This window comes from Anoplophora glabripennis, unplaced genomic scaffold (genome assembly GCF_000390285.2).
Source record: "Anoplophora glabripennis isolate ALB-LARVAE unplaced genomic scaffold, Agla_2.0 scaffold755, whole genome shotgun sequence".
In the NCBI taxonomy this organism is placed as follows: Eukaryota; Metazoa; Arthropoda; class Insecta; order Coleoptera; family Cerambycidae; genus Anoplophora; species Anoplophora glabripennis.
The window spans coordinates 7,043-28,127 of NW_019416837.1; the positions used below are offsets into that span (position 1 = coordinate 7,043).

The 21,085-nt window shown below is 33.0% G+C and overlaps 1 protein-coding gene across 3 annotated transcripts; it reads left to right on the top strand.

Moving 5' to 3' along the window:
• Window positions 1–2,156: 2,156 nt before the first annotated feature.
• LOC108911420 (putative nuclease HARBI1) lies at window positions 2,157–20,734 on the top strand. 3 transcript variants are annotated; one of them, XM_018716356.2, is made up of 4 exons: window positions 2,157–2,459; window positions 19,627–19,872; window positions 19,923–20,058; window positions 20,177–20,734. In XM_018716356.2, exons 1-4 carry the CDS (start codon window positions 2,436–2,438, stop codon window positions 20,299–20,301), a joined length of 531 nt encoding a protein of 176 aa, XP_018571872.1. In that variant the 5' UTR covers window positions 2,157–2,435; the 3' UTR covers window positions 20,302–20,734. The 3 variants fall into 3 exon arrangements, with proteins under 3 accessions (XP_018571872.1, XP_023311307.1, XP_023311308.1); XM_023455539.1 differs by lacking the exon at window positions 19,627–19,872; XM_023455540.1 differs by lacking the exon at window positions 19,627–19,872 and having other exon boundaries at window positions 19,932–20,058.
• Window positions 20,735–21,085: the final 351 nt, after the last annotated feature.

Sequence of the window (21,085 nt, forward strand, 5' to 3'; positions counted from 1 at the left end):
TTGGAAACTTTGATGGCCCATATCTCTTCAGGGGTGAACATTTTACTAAGGCGATTTTTTGCAGATCGTGTTCTTTTGAAATGTAGATTCACTAGTATCATTTATGCTACTCCATTCAAAAACACCCTGTATATATGGACATTCGTTAACTTGTAACACATTTTAGTGTTAGAATCCCCTACATCTAATTCATACAGTTTCTGTATATCACTCCACAGTGCTCGTTTCTCGGTATTGTCTTTAATAAATTTGATATCATTATTAATGAAATTATTTCTAACTCCTTTTAATAAATGAGGAGGATCATATATTGCTATAATTTCTTGATCTTTAATTTTAAATAATTCTAAATTATTTTCTTCACCAGTAGCTTCCACTAATTGTCTGATAGCAGCAGAATGTGCTGAAAACTGATCGCACTAATTTTCTATTATAGTTTTAATGATATTCTTAATGTCATTTACTTTCATTCCTCCTTGATTGAAATAAAATGATATTGGCATATTGGCTTCTATTTCTTTCTTAATCCTTTAATCATGAACACTAAAGCATGGTCAGCAAACTTCATAGTTTTTTTGGTACCGATATCCTCAAAACCAATGATGTTATCAAATTCTCCTCATCTAAAAAATATATAAAAATTAAATTTTAATTGATAAATACTATAAAAATATGTTCATAAAATGAAATTTTTCTAAACAAGCGATCGTGCTATATTGTAATGAAACAATTTAAGTATATAGCTACTAATTTTATTGTGTTATAAATTAAGAAAAATAAATAATATAGTTTCGAGATTGATAATTCGAAACAACATACGTTTATGCATGATATAATTATTTTATTATTTACAAAACTACTAATAAACAAATTATAGATACCTCATTATCCTTTGGTAAACTGTGCAAAATCGAGGTTTTGTTTGTCATTTTGCAACCCGGAACACAACAACACAACAGGATCACTCATGAAAAATTAACAACTCCACAAACTATTCGCTCAACATATAACTATAGAATAAATAAATTTGTTGAGAATTCTACTCTTGAAATTCTAATGTTTATTTGTTGGCCTTTATCTGATGGGTGGTGACAGTTACCACCCCACTCTTTAATATATACCAGCGCCACAGGCGACATGAAGGCTTACCAAAGCTAAGTTTTTGACGTTTTTGTGTTCTATGGCAAGTGAACAGGCCCTGCACACTAGTGATGGGCATAATCGACCAATTTTGATAATCGAGTTATCGGTAATCGAGTACTTCTAATAATCGAGTGATCACTCGAGATACGAGATATTGGTCGTTTTCATCCCAGCGGCGCACAAATATGTTNATCACTCATTAAAAATTAACAACTTCACAAACTATTCGCTCAACATATAACTATAGAATAAATAAATTTGTTGAGAATTCTACTCTTGAAATTCTAATGTTTATTTGTTGGCCTTTATCTGATTGGTGGTGACAGTTACCACCCCACTCTTTAATATACACCAGCGCCACAGGCGACATGAAGGCTTACCAAAGCTAAGTTTTTGACGTTTTTGTGTTCTATGGCAAGTGAACAGGCCCTGAATACCACTAACCAGTAAATAATATGTTGATTACTGCATTTTCCACTTTTCAACACTTTTCGTGTTAATATTACCGCTTGCTAAGCGGATTTATGAGAGTGTTAGTGTGTGAACCAGTGGCTGTATTGTACGTGCGAGTTGGACCGAAGATAATTTGATTACGGTAAGATTTTAAGTCTACATAACCTTTAAACAGGTAGCAGTGTGGAATGTTTGTACAGTAGCCTTCATTTACAGCTCTGGTATGGTGAGGCTACATGTGAACATCACTGTCTATACAGGGTGTATCTAAATAACACCGAAAAAATTCAAGGGGCGATTCTCCGATGAAAATTAATAGGGGTCTTTGGTATAAAATTTTTTGAAAAAACCCCCTGAAAAGTTACGCCCCTCCTAAAATTACAAAAAAAATTGTTTTTCTTTTTTATCTTCCACGTACATCAAGCTAAAGAAACCAAACTTGGTGAACATTATCTGTCAATAAAACTACACTTTTTGAATTTTTTTCAACCCTGAACTATTTTTGTAAGGGGTTGAAATAATCAACCCCTATGACATTTTTTCAAATAATTTTNTGAATTTTTTCGGTGTTATTTAGATACACCCTGTATATACCCAAGAGATGGGAATATGGCGTTGGATTGGTTCACCTCTCCTCGGTGAAGATTTCCTGCGTAACACCTCAATTCATCCTTTTGCTTGTCGCAACCTGCCATTTTGACCCGTCAGGCATATGGGCCTGGGAATTGGTTATGGATTTGGAATCGAGGTGTTGTTATTAGTAGGTGGAGAACCAACCCTTTATACCATTGAGGAACCATTCTAGTACTATCCGTTCTCTCATCCACGTGCTCAGCCACATGAAAATAGAAATAATTAACCCAGTAAGTTCTTACATTACTACCCTTAATTTGTATAAACTATCCTTATTGACATCTTTGAGGCCTTGCTTACATAAGCATATATAATGCTTGGACTCTATTCTTTCTCGCAAGCGATTTTGACTTGTTTCTCAAAAATGTTTTTATTTAAATTTTATGGTTGTGGAGTTTAAAATTTAAGTACATGTTTAAACTTTTACTACCAGTTATGGGTCGTAGCATTCCGGAATTTCTTATATGGTTTTTGTACTAGTACATTTTGTTGCATGAGTTTATTAATTTTGATTGGATCTGCCGTTTATCTAGAACAATCTAATGGCTACTAGCTTAAATCGCCTAACAATGTTGCATTATACTGCTGTGCTAAGCAAGAAGATTGTAACTGACATTTTGTTGATTTTGAGATAATCGCATTTTAAGATTTTTTCAATGCCATCCACATTTTAAATTAGAAATTTGCTATTTTCTAGGTGAGCGCTTATATTATCAGAAACTTTTCTAACCATTCTATTTTCCTCCGAAATTTAAAAATTTTTTCCAAAAAATACTAATAACCAACTATTATATAAAATTTAAATCATTGTGGAAGTTAGTCGTTAACTTTGTTGTCAATATTTTCCACCTGTTCGCCATTTGCTACTGGAAAATTTTCCCAGAATTGTCGTCTATGTACATATTGGTAAAATTAGTAAAAACTTTCCGAAAAGAGTATCTTTTATTTTTTTTGATAAGGTAAAATGGGGTAACATTGATATAACTTTGAATTTTTTTTTTGTCACGGCAATTAATTGGCACATGGGTGAGAATATCGCTCACTCGAAACAACAATGGCACAACTCAAAAAGTGTAATTTTAGAGGAAACCTGTTTTAAAGTTTTTGTTTAGCGTTTTTGAAAGATTCTATATAAATAACGAAATATTTAAGCCTAGCCTTTATAGATATTTACAGAACATGGCAATTTGAAAATATTAAAGCAGAAATTTTTGATTTTATCGCCATATTGAAAGTAACTAAGCCATTTTATAGACATAACTTTTGACTTGTGACAGTGTTCCCCATAATTTAAAACACAAAGTACGAAAACTCTTGTTATGAAAAACAATATATTTATGTTAATGCAATACAAAGTACAAGTTAAATAAAACTAAAAAATAACACTAATTAACTAACAAAACAACAAATAACACCAAAATTTAATTGGTAAGAAATAAATAACAAAAAAAAACATAACAAGTAAACTAAACAAAATAACAGGTAGATAGACTAAACAAAACGAAATACCAGGTAGGTAATTATTATTAAAGACTACTATAGTAGTCTTTGTGGGTTTTAGGAATAGCGGTACTTTTATTTTTTCATTTCTCTTGAAACAGTGACAGTAAACTTTTTTTTTTATTTTTGGTGATAACAATTTTATCTTTGTATGCTTTTAACAAGGTGACAGACTCTGTGTTTCTGCTTCTACTATTCCTTGCTTTCCCGAATTCTACTTCTTCAAAGTCTTCTTGGTCATAAGAATATTTATAAAAAATCTTGTAGGGGTACTCCTTTACAACTTTAAACATCTGTAAATCAGAAATTTTTAATTTTAGGGAAGGTGTAATTCCTATTGATTGAGCCAAATTTTTTAGATCGAAAAATTCATCGTAGGTCAATTCCTCAACGTTGTATGGCGTTCCGGTTTTCTTGGCTGTTCTAATCAGCGTTACATATTGTTCTGGTAAACAAATTGGACCAGATCTTAGAGCACGCTTCACATTCCTTTTAATTAATGAATGGGCGTTGTCACCCTCATTTTGCGTATGTCCGGTAATGAGATATTTGTGAGTTATACTTTTAATTTTTGAAAAATTTCGAACTGCATGAACATACAAGGAGAGAATAAATTTATTTTTTTGTTGTCCAGCACAGTTGTCCGAATAGAAAATTATGTTTTTTGGACTATCAACAATATCATTTATATTTTCTAGGTATCGTCACACACGAACCGATTTCGTTGGCACCTCTATTGCCCTGTCCCTCATGCCAAACATAACATGCAACAGAATTATCTTTTATATTATAGATCGTAAAATTAAACACGTTTAATTTCGAAACATAATAAAAAACTAGAAGTATTACCCCTAGGACAAGGTAAAACAGCTTGCAGGTCATAAACTGCTACAAACTCTTCTGTTTCTTTATCTTTGTGTTTTTCTAAACGCGAAAGTTCCTTTTGGTTTAAATGCTCTTCATATTTTACTTTCATTTCTTCTTTTTCTGTTTCACCTGCATTTTTAAAAGCTGCGCAAAGTTCGCACTCGTCCTTTTTTGGAGTAAAAAAGGAAATGTTGAATTCCTCATTAAATATTTTGTTGTACATAACATAATTTACTGACGGTTTATTATCTTCTTGGCGTAACTTCTTGTAACTACGATAAAGATCTGCAATTGTTAATCCACCCTCAATAAATTCTTTGTTAGTGTGAGCCCGACAATAGTGGCTTGGAATTCGAGGAATTGACTCAATGTGATGTCTCACACTTTCTTTTAGCTCGCCATCTAGATTATGGTGATTTGCATGTTTACCACGTAAATCAGCTGCAAAAAATTGTGGGTGTTCTGGATCTCTTTTGCTCAGTACCGTTCTAATTGGACGGTCATTAATGCACAATGTGTTTTTAAAAAATAGCTTGCAAACACGTACTTTATTTTCTTTAATTTCGAAGTGAAATGCATTATTTGGCTGGCGGTTACTACCTTCCCTTACATACCTATATCTAGGCTTTATGGTTGTCATGCTGGAGCTGATAAAATCACGTTGTCTTTGAATGCATCCAAGGTCCCAATACTTTCTAAATATTTCTGTACGCTCTTCTTCAGAAAATTTTGTGTAGCATTTAAGTTTGCATTTTTCCCCGCAAGGTGGTTTTAACCGTCTCTCTGGATATTTTTTCTGTGTTTTAGCATTTTTGTATTCCTTTCCAGAATTTCTGAGGCGTTTGGCTAAACTATTCTTCCAATTTTCTGGTCCACGTTTTCGTGTTCTAGTTAGTTTTTTAGGCTGTTGGTTTTCAGGATCTTCATTTTCAACGTTATTTTCTGCTTCAGTGTCACTAGAATCTGATGTTGAACTGGATGAAGAACTACACGTAGTAAGGCAGGACGACGACGAACTACTTTTACTGTTAACATAAGACAAGTCCTTAACCGAGTCATCAGAGTATTCCTGATAACTTGATTCGTTCACTGATGCTTTTCCAGATATAGTTGTAACCATTATTGCTTCATGCGATTCAATATCGGCGGACACAATTTGACTTGCAGTTGCAGTCGTATCTTCATTTAAAAAAATATTCAAGTTATCTGAAAATTAAAAACGTTAACTACATACAAATAAATAAAAAATGAGTTCATTTGCTAATTGTCCGTAACTTTTAAATCATCTATAAAAATTAAATAAAAGGTAACTAATTTCAAAAGCTAGAGTTACATTGCCTTACCTTTTAACATAACAGAGCATTGATCACTTATCAATTCAGTAGGTTCGATAGTAGACTTGGATGTTATATAATTTGCATCAAAGCAATTTTCATTTGTCATGTCATGTTCTTTAGGACTCTTAAACGGGGTATCATTATGTTGTCCTGTTGCATCCATTGGAGTAATAATGCCTAAAAATTTTAAATATTATAGAAGTTCTAAAAAATCTTAAAATGACGTTGGCTCACTTTGAGGGAAGACATCTTTATCTCTTGGGGTTAAGGCCATTATTCGTGTCGTACGCGACGATATTTCTGAAAAAGTTAATTAGCTAAACAACTGGATGTCGACAGTGGTAACAAAAACGTAAAATTTTATAACAAATATCTATAGGTAGACAATTCTTATTCAAATTGTTATAAAACATTTAACAAAATAATAGGAAATGTACATGTATCTCAGTGTTTTTGTTTACAAGACCAACCAGTAACAAGTACAAAACATACATACTATTTAATTCAACAGTGGCTCATATCAAAAAGAGACACATATATAACCCGTTTTTTATGGAACGCTGTCATAACACAAAATATGACAATATTAGTTTTACTAAAATATCGAATTGAGCCATAAATTTAAGCTAAATAGTGACACAGTGCGAAATATGACGGTATGTAATTAAATATAAATACAAATTTCAAAGTAAAATTATTATAAATAGTGACACATTCCTAGATGTGCCACTATTGCCTTAGACATTATATATAAAACTACTTACCGCAGTTTAGTATTTTCAAATGTGACATTGTTGAATAAAAAATTTGACGTTCTCACGACAAGCATCGTATTAACACTGGATGTGGCAATGTTGACGATCAGTGTATTAAAATTTCCCACCAATAAAATAATGACACTAGCGCCATCTAACGGTGTTCCTTTGAAATTCACATGTGTCGTTCTACAGCATTCATTAACACTTTTAAAAACTTTTTCACAGAGAAACTCAATATATCTATATTTTGAGATGTGTCACTATTCTTTCGAATGAGCGATATGTCCTAAAACAGTAGTTTCCAGAAACTGCGCTTTAAAGTTGAGATGCTCGCTTTTTATCAAATTTTGGGTTACAAAGACATAGTTTTCAGCAGTTACGAACTTTTTTGATCTAATTTCATTCTGATTTGAATTATTTCAAAATACGAAATATTAAAAAAAATAATAATATATACCCTTTTACACCTCAAAAACCAGTAAAAAAACAACATACTCCCTTTTTCCCATTCTTAAGTAAATAATGCACTATTATTATTAAGTAATTTATTACAAAATATAAAATAGGTACATAACGAAAAATATTTATATTAAATATAAAATAAATAAAAGCAAATTTGAAACAAAAATATATAATATTGATACAAAAGTGAAAAATATGTATCCACATCAATAATTACAAAACTATTCTGAATCGGATTCTTCGCTAGTTTTTGGCAAAATATCAGGAAGACTGTCCTTAGTAAGGAGTCTTTGATAAAATGAATGAAAGGTTTGATTAACATATGGCAGCAATTCAATTCAGCAATTGTGCTTTTTCTTTGGGTTAATTGGGACGGGTCCTTTATAGCTAAGTGGTGGCTTAATATTGGTCAATGTAACTTTGGACTTGCGTTTAAAATCAATTTTTTTTAAATGGATCTTCTTTATTTAATGTTGTTTTGTACTGTATGACTCCAAATTCTTCAACAGAAAAGCGAAGCCATTTAATTTGTTTCCATATCACTTGTTCTCCAGAGTCATTATTTTTTTTGTGTATAAAATATGTTTTTAATAAAGCTGAAAACTCAAAGAAATCTTGTCGTTGCATTTCAATAACTTTAAACAGTTTTGCACTGCCACACATACGTACAAGTTGCATCCAATCACGTGGATGCTCAATGGCAGAATCGTGTTTCTTTTTCTTTTTTTCAATAATAGAATGGTCTGTGTCACATTCCATATGCGTGTGCCCCGGTTCTAAAAATTTATGTTCTATATATTCTAGATTTGGTTTATTTTTTAAGAGCAACATGTACATTATAGGCAAATAAGAATTTTTATTCTGTCCAGCACATGTGTCGGAATACGTCACTTTTCTTATTAATTAATTGATGTTTATTTAGATTATCTTGCAGAGCTTGTTTTTGATCTAAATCCAATGTGTTTTTAATTTGCATATTTAATCTATCACACTTAGCACAACTATCTTCCTTAGGATTTTTTATTTTTATTTTCATGCTATGAAATATAGTTTCATATATTCTTCGACTCACTGGGGTTATAGTTTGAGGTATCAATTTCTTATACTCTTCATATATCCTTGTAAGTGTGTAATGAGGAGGAAGAAACATATTTTCTGTTTGCTTTCTGCAATAATGACTCTCATAGCATCGTAAAGCAGATACAAGGTTTCTTACTGCCTCTAAAGCTTCTTCGGAAGTCTTGTTAAATGGTGCTCCTTTACCTCTACCATCTTCTTGTGTTATTCCGGAAAGGGATGATTGTTTTTTCTTAATCGCAGTTGTTAAAAATTTGTTAGTCTCATCAAAAGTTAACAAAAAACACTTTTTGCACACTTTTATTAGTTGACCATTAAAGCGCACGTGATAAGAATGTGTAACGCACCTGTTTTTGTGCTTTTTACTCAAGATTTTTGTACGAGTTGTTTGTTTTTCTTTAGTAAATATAAGATCTGCTACATAGGCCACTCTTTTGTTGTAACTCCCCATAGACTAATATTCAAACAACAATTTCTGTCTTATCTCGTCATCAAATTTCTCATTACATTTTAATCTACATTTCTGCAAATTTCTACATTTTTTTTCTGCAACCACTTTCCCTTTTTTAGTAAGTAAGAAGTGGATCTTATTTGTGGATGGGCGAAATGGGCGGTGGCTATTAGACGCTTTCATTATAGCCATCTTTCTCTATCGCACGGATTTCTATGACTTTCTTTATCGCTCTCACGTAACGGCCGATGAACCATGGGGACTTTCCGACCCTGTATAGTGCAACATTGACATAGATAACTACAAAAATAAAATAGTAAATAGCAGTTTTATATACAATTTTGGATTACCAGTAACATTACAACTTAGTTAATCTTAGGAATCGTTTTATAATTTAAAGGAATAGAGTTTATGTTAAAGTTATGTAGTCCTCTTCTAATATTAGGTACGGGGAGAACCATAGCAACATCAGCTTGAGAAATTAGACTATGATCAGGCACATCTGGATATACAAAACATTTTACCTTCTTTCTCAAAAAGCTGACGAGTATTTGGCTACCATTTACATCCAACGCTTTTCCTACATAGTGTATGCAGTCTTCATTATTTATTGCTTGTACTCTTGAATTGGAAAATCTAACAAATAGCCATGAATTATCGTCTATTTTCTGATTACTTACATCTACATTCATAGCTTTTGCTTCATCACGATTATTTTCTTCTGTTTCACTACAATTATTTTCATCTATTAAAATATTATCATCTGTGTCATCGTCGAGTTGTAAACTAGCATTACTATTTGAGCTATCGTCAGTTATTTTAACGGATTTCTTGGCTTTAGGTGTGTGGTGTTTCTTTACTTGTTTCTCCTTTTTATTCAATTCATCTTCTATCATTCTCTGTCTACTATGTTTTTGTTTTATGTTTTGCTTTCTTGGCGTCAATACGGACATTAGTGACAGTTCCAACTTTTTAGTTGGAGTAATATCTTCTAATTTCTGAGGTTTCGGAGAAGATGATGGCGAGGTTTGACCAAATCCTATAAAATCGGGTCCTGACGTTTCATTTTTGCTCTGTTCCATAGAAATGCTGTGTTGCATTTGATTTTATGAGGAACTAAGCAATGTAGATGAGATAGATTTTTGTAATATTTTTTCTTTACTTAAGGGATAAATTCCAGACCCTTCAAAACCACCTATCACATTACTTCTTGTAAAGCATCCTGTTTCTTGAAGTTTTTTTAAAAGACTAGGAAATAAAACCTTGTCTACATTTTTGAATCCACTTTCTTGATAGAAAATTTTTAACACATTACACCATGCTGTCTTCGTCAGTTTGAAAACCCCAACATCCAGTGGCTGTAGAACGTGCTATGTATGTGAGGGCAAACACAACAGTTCTATATTATGCTTCAGAGCCATGTCAATAAGTGGCAGTGTTATGTGGGAATTGTGGCTGTCAAATATTAGTAATCTTGATCCGTCCAAAGTAGCAGTATATTTAACAAAAACATTTTCAAACGAATCTGCAAACTGTGGTGCCTCCATCTATCCAGATGGAGAACAGTTATACGCAGCATTCTCTGGCCCGTTTTGGCACCATGTTGCATAAAGGTGCTGGCCTTTATAATTTACAAATAAAAGCAGGTACTCGCCTATAGCATTACAACATACTATTACTGTGTAAGTGGCCTTTGTTACGCTACCTACAATTTTATGTGGATTATGCAAGCCTTTGCGGCATAGAATTTTCTGAATTCCAGCATCAGTTTGAAAGTTGGATTAGTCACAATTAAAATTATTTTGCGGTTTATTCGATAAATCCAGTCTCAATTGTACTTTTCAATTTTTCATAAAAGTCATTCAGTACTTCTAAAGAACACACCTATGCCTTATTTTTTGGCAAATTTTGGGCAACTCTATTGCGGATTTCCTGTTTCCAGCGATTTTCAAATTATTTAATCCAGTCAATACCTGGAAGTCCACTTTAAAATGGATTTCGGCGATCCATACATTTCAGATAGTCTTGTACACAAATATGTAATTGAAACCGATCCAGGCCGAAACCCCATTCGGCTAATTTTATCAATGAATTTACTAACACTTTTTCTTCATGTAGAGTAAGCACTGTGGGACGGAACTGCTTTACATTTATAATTTTTCAAGTGGTTAATTAACGTTGAACGGTTTATGCCATATAATTCGGCAGCTCTCTTGACACTTAATATTCCATTTTTTACTTCACTTATTGCGTTATTCATCGATTCTTCACTATAGCTTTTATATTTTCTGCAAACGTCATCGGTTTTCTTTGAACGGGGCATTTCTGTGAACAAAAAAAAAATATTTATTAAACAATGACACTTTTCGAGAGAATAACATTGACACCAGCCAATCTTAACCTCAGATTGGAAAAAATGATTATTTGCAAATTACAGACATAACAATTGAAACAAACTAAGATACAAAAATCAGTATTACAAAGATAACTTACCTTGATCGATTACAGAGATGTAAAGCAACAGGTACTCGTATAGCACATATATACAATCTAATATAAAGTTTACTGAGTGCTTCCAAAATGTTTTAACTATTTTTTATAAGATGGCAGCACTATAAATAAAATTTTAGACACCATAAATTATTTCAAATTTCCATAGAACTGCAAGTGGGTGGCAAATTTGAAAATATGTCAATGTTTCCTCTATGTCAATGTTACCCCATTTTACCTTATTCCGCTTAGCAATGTCTTTTTGGGAGGACAACTGAAACGATTTTTCATTTGCTTAGCTTTTAGAAAGTTCAGCGTCATAAAAAAAACAGCAAAAGAGTTTCTATATTGTATAGTTTTATCACCCCTTGTGAACTTCAAACGTACCGGATCAGACATATATGGTCTAGGATTATTTGATTTACTTAAAGATGTATCATCTGTCCAGTCGTAACAATTCTCTACACTCATGTCTATGCTTTTGGCTTTGGAATTGGAATTTTGTACGCATTCTTTGAAGTCTTGAAAATCATAGGCTTTGCCTTTTCTTTTCAATTGGCTCTCAATAACATGATGAAAAGAATCGGCAGACATAAACGTGTGGCCTGGTTCGAACTATTTTATTTCTAGATGATTTAAGTTTACCATATCACAGTTCCCTACATAGATAAAAAAGGAAAATAATGCCCAATTCCTGTTCTGGGCAGAACAATTATCAAGCCATATACCTAGTTATTTTTTTAATCACACATTTCGAGGAAAAAATCATAAAACGTCTTCCTCAGGACGTAGGGGCTTAACTGAAAATACCATATACTTCAGGTCTTAAAGGTTTTATAGTATTTTGACGTAAAATTTAAACATTTAGTGTTTCATTCGAAGGCGGTCAGTATTTTTTTATCGAAATATAAAGTACCGCCAATTCATTTAAAAATTAATACAACAAAAAAATCAAAAAGGATGCCACTAAATGTTTTTTTGTAGATAAGCCTAATTGTGACTTAAAAAAAAATAAATTGTGGGATAAGCCCACTATAAACTACTTATCATAGCTTTGGGATTATTCGATTGCACCACTGCAAAGCTCCAACAGATTTCTGTATTTCTCTTCTGAAATTAAAGGTGGTTCTTTGTAAATTTTGAGCATATCATTGTGCATAACCGAATGTATAACAGAAGACGTTTGTCTTTTTCAACTGATTGACCTGTACTGATTCTCTAAATGGCCCTTCTTAAAATAAATCTTTACTGGCTCAGTTTTCTTTACAGTAAACTCAAGCATTTCGTTCCACTTTACGTCTTTGTCTGAATTGTTGTCATCTGTTCGTATGAAGAGAAGTCGAAGTGTTTGCGAAAACATCTTAAAATCTAAAAAGTCAATGTAGCTTAGGAGACAACAGTATATGGATTCTTCCTTGTCGCCAGACGAAATACTGGAATGAATTGTGTGGGAACCATAATATCACCAGCTAATTTTTGAGTATTTGATATGGCACTGTGGGCCGAGTCTCCTTCGTTTTGATCACGGTGAGGGGCAAAGAATCTGAGAGAAATCTCTTCCAAATGGTGCTGTTGTTAATTACATATAAAAGAGTGGAGGCTATAATAGAATTTTTATTTTGCCCCCCACATCCTTCCGCGAATAGGTACACTGTTTTAGTTCCATCTTTGTCGTATCTACGTAAAAAAGTATACAAAGCTGTCGCTATCACACAGGAACCTCGTTTACCATTTCCTTCATTCCAGGTAAAAAAAAATAATCTCTAGAACCAATATCGTAAATCGTAAAGTTAAAAACTCCTAGCCTTCTTTCGTAAAAGATTTTGTTATCATTTGATATAGATACATGAATAACCTGTTGCAGGTCAAACGAAGCACAAACCACAAACGTTTTATGAAGCTTGACCATGAGATAAAGCATGCTTCTGTTGTTTTCGTTTTCCAGTTTTATTTGCCAGTGCCTGTTCAACGTTTCTGTTTCCTATTTCATTTTCCAAATTTGTATTTTCTTTTTTCTATATGTTTGTTCAGAAATTTTGTTCTTGATTTAATTTTTCAAGTTAACAAGCGGTATAGAATCATCACTATCATAATCTGACAAATTTTCAATCATCGCTATCAAATAATAATACAATTGCGTCGATCTCGGTTTCTGATGGGGCAATATTGTGAATAATATTTTTGTTTGATGTATGTTGGTCTTCACTACTTCTCCTTGCAAGGCTTAAAATCCGTAAACTTCTTTGACTATACATCATTTAGGTAGACCTTAACCTACAATTAAAAAACGAATTAAAATACTAAAATCTAAAATTTGAACCATGCTAGAGACTTACTTACTAAGTATCCCTTTGTGAAGTAAGTTAAAGATGTTTTGGACTTCTTATTACAAAATTTGCACTTGCTATTTCAATTAATAATACCACTTTTTTAACCCCGCATATGTAAATAGCCTTACATAACCTCAAATTGTTAGGCATTACTGAACTTTCCATAAGGTAATACGTAGCTTACCCGAGTTATCGTAGATGCCACAATTTTGCTTAGTAATATCACATACGACAATTTTGCATAATAAATTCAGTCTGCCTGAGGAGACAGGTTCGTTTAAGGGGGGATTTCGTCGTTTAAATGCTTGTGGTTTTTTCCTTTTCTTGGCTGTATTTTGATTCATTACTAGACATACTTTTATCGCAAAATACAAAATTATAATGTCTAGTTCCAATCTCAAAATTGCAAAATATATGTCGCGTTCAAGTCGATTGTCTGTCTTTCCTCGTGCTGGGGCTATTATTGCAGGTATTCTTAGATTATCCCGATTGCCAAAGAACATATAACCCACTACTATAAGACAAAATAATATTGCAAATGAAAAATAATGTGTCCCCATGTCGTCCATATATGTCTGCATATCGTCAGCGAAACCCGAAAAGTGTGTAACTCCAATTTGACAAATTTTACAAGGGAAACCAAAAACACTTTTTAAAATTTGGATGCGCAAATTCTTGTGATATTTGAAATATTTTAGATCTGTAACGACTGAATCACCAGCTTTACATCCAGGTCTAATTGAATTATAGAACTTAATACTATCAAAATTTTTTAAAAGACTATAAGAACAAAATATTTAACAAAATATGGTCGCAGATTTAGGCGACTTGTTTTGCAATATTGGACATAGTCGACAGGAAGGTTAATGTCACAATTTCGTAAACGACGTTCTGTGACATGGAATCAGCCTCCATTTGCGTATGTCCCTTGTGTAAAAACTTTTGTATGATTTTAACATTATTTCTGATTGCAATATTTAAGAGTGCGTTCGACAATACATTATTTCCATTCTGGGCTGTGCAGCCATCACTCCAGAGTATTATTTTTGATACACTCTTATCCATTTTCTTTAAAGAAATATTTTCAATAAAATAAGTAAGTATACTTGACAATTCATTCATAAAAAGCAATAGCCATCATTTGTGTCATATAAAGTAAAATTATGCACGGCTAGTTTGGTCTTACATACATAAGGGATACTTAGGATTTCGAGGCAAGTAATACCGATTGAAGATCCATAGTAAGGACTACATCACTTTCGGAAAGCTTATCCTTGCTTTTTTCGTTTCTGGCTTCTTCTTTTAGGACCAGATACTCTTGGTATATTTCCTCGGAGATATTTTCAGTTTTGTAGCCCATACATACATCGCATTGGTCTTTTTTGGCCTGTATAGAGACAAATTCATTTCGTTGAATATTGAAGAAAATGACATACTAACGGCTTGTGCATTTTGCACCAAGTATTTTTGTAAAAACGATATAGTTCTCTTTTGCTCTACCATAAGGGTTCTAAATATAATTTGCTGGTAGAAGACCGGCAATAATGACTTTCGATTTTAGGAAGGGAATTAAAAAAGATTTTTAGCTGGTTAATTGATTTTGTTTTTTCATTTCCTCTTCTAGGTCTTTCAACCCTTATTGTGTCGTTATCAGTTATGTTGTTTTCCTTATTTAACCAGAGCAACATTACAGGCAATAACTCGCATGTTAATTGTTGTAGCTCGCCCGATTTTGAGTACTTAGGTACATTTCAGAGATAATCGAGAATATTCGCACATCCACGTATAGTAGTAGGCACTTTTGAATGTAGTGGGAAGAGAATCCGAGATGCATCTAGCTCATCAGTCGTACTGTCGAACGGAGAACCGGGACTGGTAGTGTAGCTCCGACTCTCTGTATCTGAAGTTTCCGAAGACATGGTGCAGGTTTGGAACTGGTACACCAGCATATTAACCGTATCTGTGAAAGTACTGACTGACACACCAACGGGGACTCTATAGTAGGTTTCAGTAGGGAATCTGAGGAAACTACTGCCATTCCAGCCACGTTAAAGTACATGTCTTATCTTTCGTTTCTGTTTAGTCATTACACTCCATTACCATTTATACCGATTCCTGATACAAATAAATACCGAGATAATCGCTTTGATCTTTAATAAGTTGATGTGCATAGATTATAAGTATAAATCAAATGTACAATATTCTTGTAATTAACAGATAATTCTTTATTATCGTTAATTGTGTGTCATTTAATACATACATTCATACATATATTAAATAAACGAATAAAATAATAACCAAGAAAAACTTATATTTATCTATTAAATTCATTTTTCATTGAGCATTTCCTTGAAGGTTTCGATTTCCAGCATCAAGGATGTGATCTGATTGTTGAAGGATAATGAATTTTGTTGGTTTCGAGCATAACCAAGAAACCACACCACACTGGCAATGTGAGAACAATGTTCCGAGAGTCCGAGCCCCAGATTTACACGTATAATAATAACCCAATGTAGGTGATTCCTCTTCCTCGTGCTCATCAGGGTTCAATTCATTATTTTCGACAGGCCTGTATGCAATCCAAAGTTGATACTTTCCGACATTATGGAATCGAGAGAATATTCTAATTCTTATAAAGCCAGGTTCTAGTAATTGTTCGTTGTCTCTCATCATTTCGAGCTGAAATTCTTCCATATCTTCCCGTTGTAACTTATTTTGAATATTGCTAGGAGCTAGCTTCACCTGGTAAACTTCAGATCTCGGACCATATCTAAGGTTAGAGCAGGAAAATCTGATTGTTGACCATTTAAACGGACCCATCTTTGTGCATTTCGAGTATGTAGTAGTTGGGCCTCTACGCGTGCCTGAACAACGTTTACTTCAGTGGCACTTTCTACTATCTCTGCGCAAGTAAATTGTCAGCACCATTCATTTCAATAGGAATGCGATATCGGTTGATAATAGCTCCAGTAATTCTATAAAAGTATAAAAGATGTGGAAGGTGATATGTATGTATGATTTGCTGAAAAAACTTGAAAATGGACTCTACATATATGGCCATTTCTCGCTTCTACAATCCATCTTGTCTTCGTAATAACTTATTACTTACGAATAAGCCTTGATTCATTTGCTTCATCAGTACTTAGTTGCCTTCTGCCTCGTGGAAGAAGTGATGGCATCTTCCAATTTATTCCAAGATGTTGAAGTGATTCTATAGCATCTCTATAACCCCGATTGACTATTATTATGTCGTCTTCTTGAAACCATTCTCGCATTCTCTCAGCGTTTCTATTAAATTCATGTTCAAGAAGGGCAGCGTCATTATTATTACTGTTAGAAAAGTAAGGCCCGTGGATGTCAAGAATTTAGCCATTGGAAGCCACAACTAGTACTGGCTTTAGCAAATGTCGACCCTTCTGCATACAGTAAGACTGACGAAGACTGCGAAAATTACTACTTTTTTAAATACCGTCGATGTATGCTATAACCCGTGGTACTTCAGGTTCTGGGTTGTAGAGAGTATTTGAAAATTTGGTAACATGTCTCTCGATGTAATTTCGTCTTGTAATTGCATCTAAACCAATGTTACTTGGAACAAATCTTTACATTAGTGATTGCCGAACAGAAGATATAGCCATGCTCGTGGCCTGTCTAGAAGAGTAATCAAAAATCAATTTAATAAATTCATCAAACAGTCCTTGTCTTATTTTACACAGAAATGCCAATAAATTTTTTTCGATACATATCTAACTAATATAAGCAGAGAAATAACCCAACAACCCAAAAACTCAGTTCCAAAAATTACACTTACTCAATAATGTTATTAAGGAAATAGTCTCATTCCTAACGTATAGCTCCAACTAATACTTACAAATTCCTGCACACATACAAGTTTAACCCATTATATCTCTAAAAGTATGGGTTTTAGGGCCGTGGTGTAATGACAACTTTTGATCAGAACATTGAGAATTATAACATACTAAATTTTCAGCTATTTTCACCAAAAGCGATTTTCCATAAGAAATGTGCGTGGTCCTTTATAATAAATATTCAAAATGACCACCTTCATTTTGCAATCATAAATTTACCCTGCATTTCATGCTCTCAAAACATGCTCAAGTTCATTTGGTGTTATAATGTTTATTTCATGTTCAATTGCTGCTTCCAGATCTTCAAGTATGTGGATTTTTGAATATCTTATTTTTGATATGGCCAAACACATAAAAATCTAAAGGTGTGAGATCAGGGCTTCGAGCAGGCCATAAACCCCTAGTAATCAATCAATAGTTTCTGCTGCAGTATGTGCAGTGACTCCATCTCGTTGAAAATAACCATTCTGCAGTTCATCGTCGTGCATTAATTCCAGGGCTTCATGTTTCAATAAAATTATGCGTATTTTCTGCAGCCCAAGTTCTATAATTCTGACTATTTACGTAACCAGATAAATATACCCATGCCACATAGGAATAAAATGTCAAGTCTAATATACTAACATCATTTAAATGTTCATTAAACCATCGACAATATTGTACTTGTTGGTTGTGATCAGAAGGACATAACTCTTGCACAACAGAAACTTTATAGGGATGCATATGCATCTGCTTCTTTAATGCCTTGTGATAAGTCCCGACTGATACACCTACAGACATATTATCAATATAATATTATGTACAATTATTTCTTGTAAATACACAAATTAACCAGTTTAAAGTTATATATTGATAGAAAAAATACATTCTAAAGAAATAGCAATATTAAACAAATTTCAAAATTATTTAATTATTAACTATTCGTTAACGCTTCGCTTTGGGTTAAGAAATTTACATAATTCAACTCGAGGGGGAAACCGCTGCCCAGTATGGTGTACACTCTATTACCCTTTATTCCCCGAAACTGGCATTTCCTGGGTAATACTTAGGGATTTCCCCTCATTACCCAAAATTTCCCCGTATACCCCCGAGTTTCCCCATATTTTCCAGAATTTCCCCGTATTACCCCAGAATTTCCCTGTATTACCCCAGAATTTCCTCATATTATCCAGAATTTCCTCGCATTACCTAGAATTTTCCATGCATTACATGTTATTTCCTTTAAATTACCTGTAAATTTAGCTAGCTTGTTTATCTGCTACAAAAAATGTATCTTATGTGTAAAAAATGTAAAAATATCTTTCATGAAAACAAGAATTTTTAACAAAAAATCGATTTAAATAAAATCTATTTAAGTCAAGAATAATAAAAAAAGGTGTAAGTTTTAAAAAAATAATGACAAAAAAATAAATCATTTATTCTTAATAACAAAAATACTTAAATTTAAATTAAAAGGTACAACTTATATAACAGCCTTGATTGCAAGCGCATCATCGAGTATACCTTTCACAAAAATAAAAAATAATTTATAAAAAGTGGAAAGTTGGTATAAATGATAAATATAAATACAAACATCGGTTCCTAGTCTTTAATTGGTGTTTTTCTTAATAAATTTATATTTTTTAGTTATATTTAAAAGGTCTATTTGCTTAAGTTGAAAAGGTCCATTTCCTAATAGTTGAACTGGCCCATAAAATATATAACTTTTATTTATACTGGCAATATCAACACAACGCGGCCATATGAAATGTTCAAGTTCAGCTTTAAGAAATTTCATTTTGTAACAGTTAACTCCACATTCCTCTATAACGCGACCAATGGGTGTATTCAGCAGAGAATAGCAATGAGTTATCGATTAGACGTAAAATCACGTGATGATTACTAATCGAACATTTTCTTCTGAATGGTCTTTTTTTGTGATGTTTTCATTTGTCAGCTGGTAGCTGATTTGAGGTTAGATCGGTTATTATTGCAGGAGTTTGAAAATGGATATCCCGTTGTATTTGGTTTTTAACGATGAACTAGACCCGAATATTGTTGAAAATATAGGGGTTAATCTTGCTAGACCGCTGCTGTTATTAGCCATAAAACCACGACAGCAACAGGCGAGAAATGAAAATTATTTTGAACAAATAATACCAAGTTATAGTGATGTCCAATTCTTTGAACATTTTAGGATGCGAGGAAATCTGCAGAGGCAAGCTTGGCAGTCAAGCAATTTTATGTAATTGCAACTGATTTTACCCTTTATTTTAGGAATTAGTGCATATTGTAGGAAATTTATTTGATAACCCGAATGAAATGGCACCGTTACGAAAAAAATTACTATATACTATCTGGGTGTTAAGCAAGCAAGAAAGTTTTCTTGCAACTGGCGATAGATTTAATCTTGCTGTAAGCACAGGCCAAGCTATTTTTAAACAAATTATTATGGCTTTAGCTAGTTTGATGCCACAGTTGGTGATCTGGCCTGAAGAAAACTCATATGAAGCTTTATCTGCTGTGAGTTTATTAAATAAAATTGAATTCTACACATAATTAATATTTTACAGATTTTTCAGAATAAGACACATGGATTTTCTGGGATACTTTGTGCCATTGACGGATGTCATATTCCCTGCAAACAACCAATTGCAAATAAAGTAGATTATTATAACAGGAAAGGATTCCATTCTATTATTTTACAAGGTAAGTTAATAATTATAAATATTCATTTTATGACAAGGTACTTTTGAAAAGCAGGAAGGTTTATGAGAAGCAATCTTACTATGAATTTCAACATTAATTTTATTTCCACTTATTTTAGGTACATGTGACCATAGGGGTAGATTTATAGATATATATAATATATTGGTAGTCCTGGAAGGATGCATGATGCAAGAGTTTTTAGAAATAGCCCTTTGTTTGAACCTATTACAGAGAGGAATTTAATTCCATCTCATTAACACCTACTAGGTGATGCAGCATATCCTTTAAAAGTAAATGTTATGACTCCTTTTAGAGACACAGGTCATTTAACACCAGCTCAAACAAATTTTAACATTAAATTGAGTTCTGGTAGATCAATTATTGAACGGGCATTTGGACACTTGAAGGGAAGGTTCAGGAGATTAAAGTACCTCAATATAAGTGATTTGGAGCTGGGCAAAAATATGATAGCAGCTGCTTGTGTGGTACACAATTTTATTTTAAATCAAAATTATGGAGGCATGGAAGATGATATGGAGAGAGAAAATGTAGATGCTATGGAAAACTTTGTACACGATCAACAAGGTGAAGAACCTGCTTACGTAGAAATGGCTGCAGTTGAAAAACGCAATAGGATTATTACTTTATTATAACAAAATATGTATTTACATTAATATATAAATATATATGTAGTTTTTGTTATTATTTTTTTTCAACTAATATTTTTAAAAGTTCGTTCCATTCTGCTTGGATCAGATTGTTTCGTTCTACTGATTCCCTAAGCATTCTTAACTCAGAGACTCTGTTTTCTTCCAATTCGATTTGTTTTTTTCTCAAACCATAGAGTTTCTCTCCTCTCTCAGCTTTTGTTGTTGGGGAGAGTATTTTCCCTACTCCAGATGAAGGCGGTATGAAGGACGCAGAATGCAACAAAGAAGATTTATCCTTGGAAGTGATCGTGGTTGCAACTGAAGGACCTGCCAAGTTTTCGATGTGTGCTATGGAAGATGAAACCTCAGAAGTGACA

What these genes read in the sequence shown, in the direction of transcription:
- LOC108911420 (XM_018716356.2), top strand. Translation starts at nt 2,436, where the DNA reads ATGAAAATAGAAATAATTAACCCA. An exon ending in AAATAGAAATAATTAACCCA is followed by an intron (nt 2,460 to 19,626) that starts GTAAGTTCTTAC and finishes CCTTTATTTTAG; the next exon opens with GAATTAGTGCATATTGTAGG. An exon ending in CCATTCTATTATTTTACAAG is followed by an intron (nt 20,059 to 20,176) that starts GTAAGTTAATAA and finishes CACTTATTTTAG; the next exon opens with GTACATGTGACCATAGGGGT.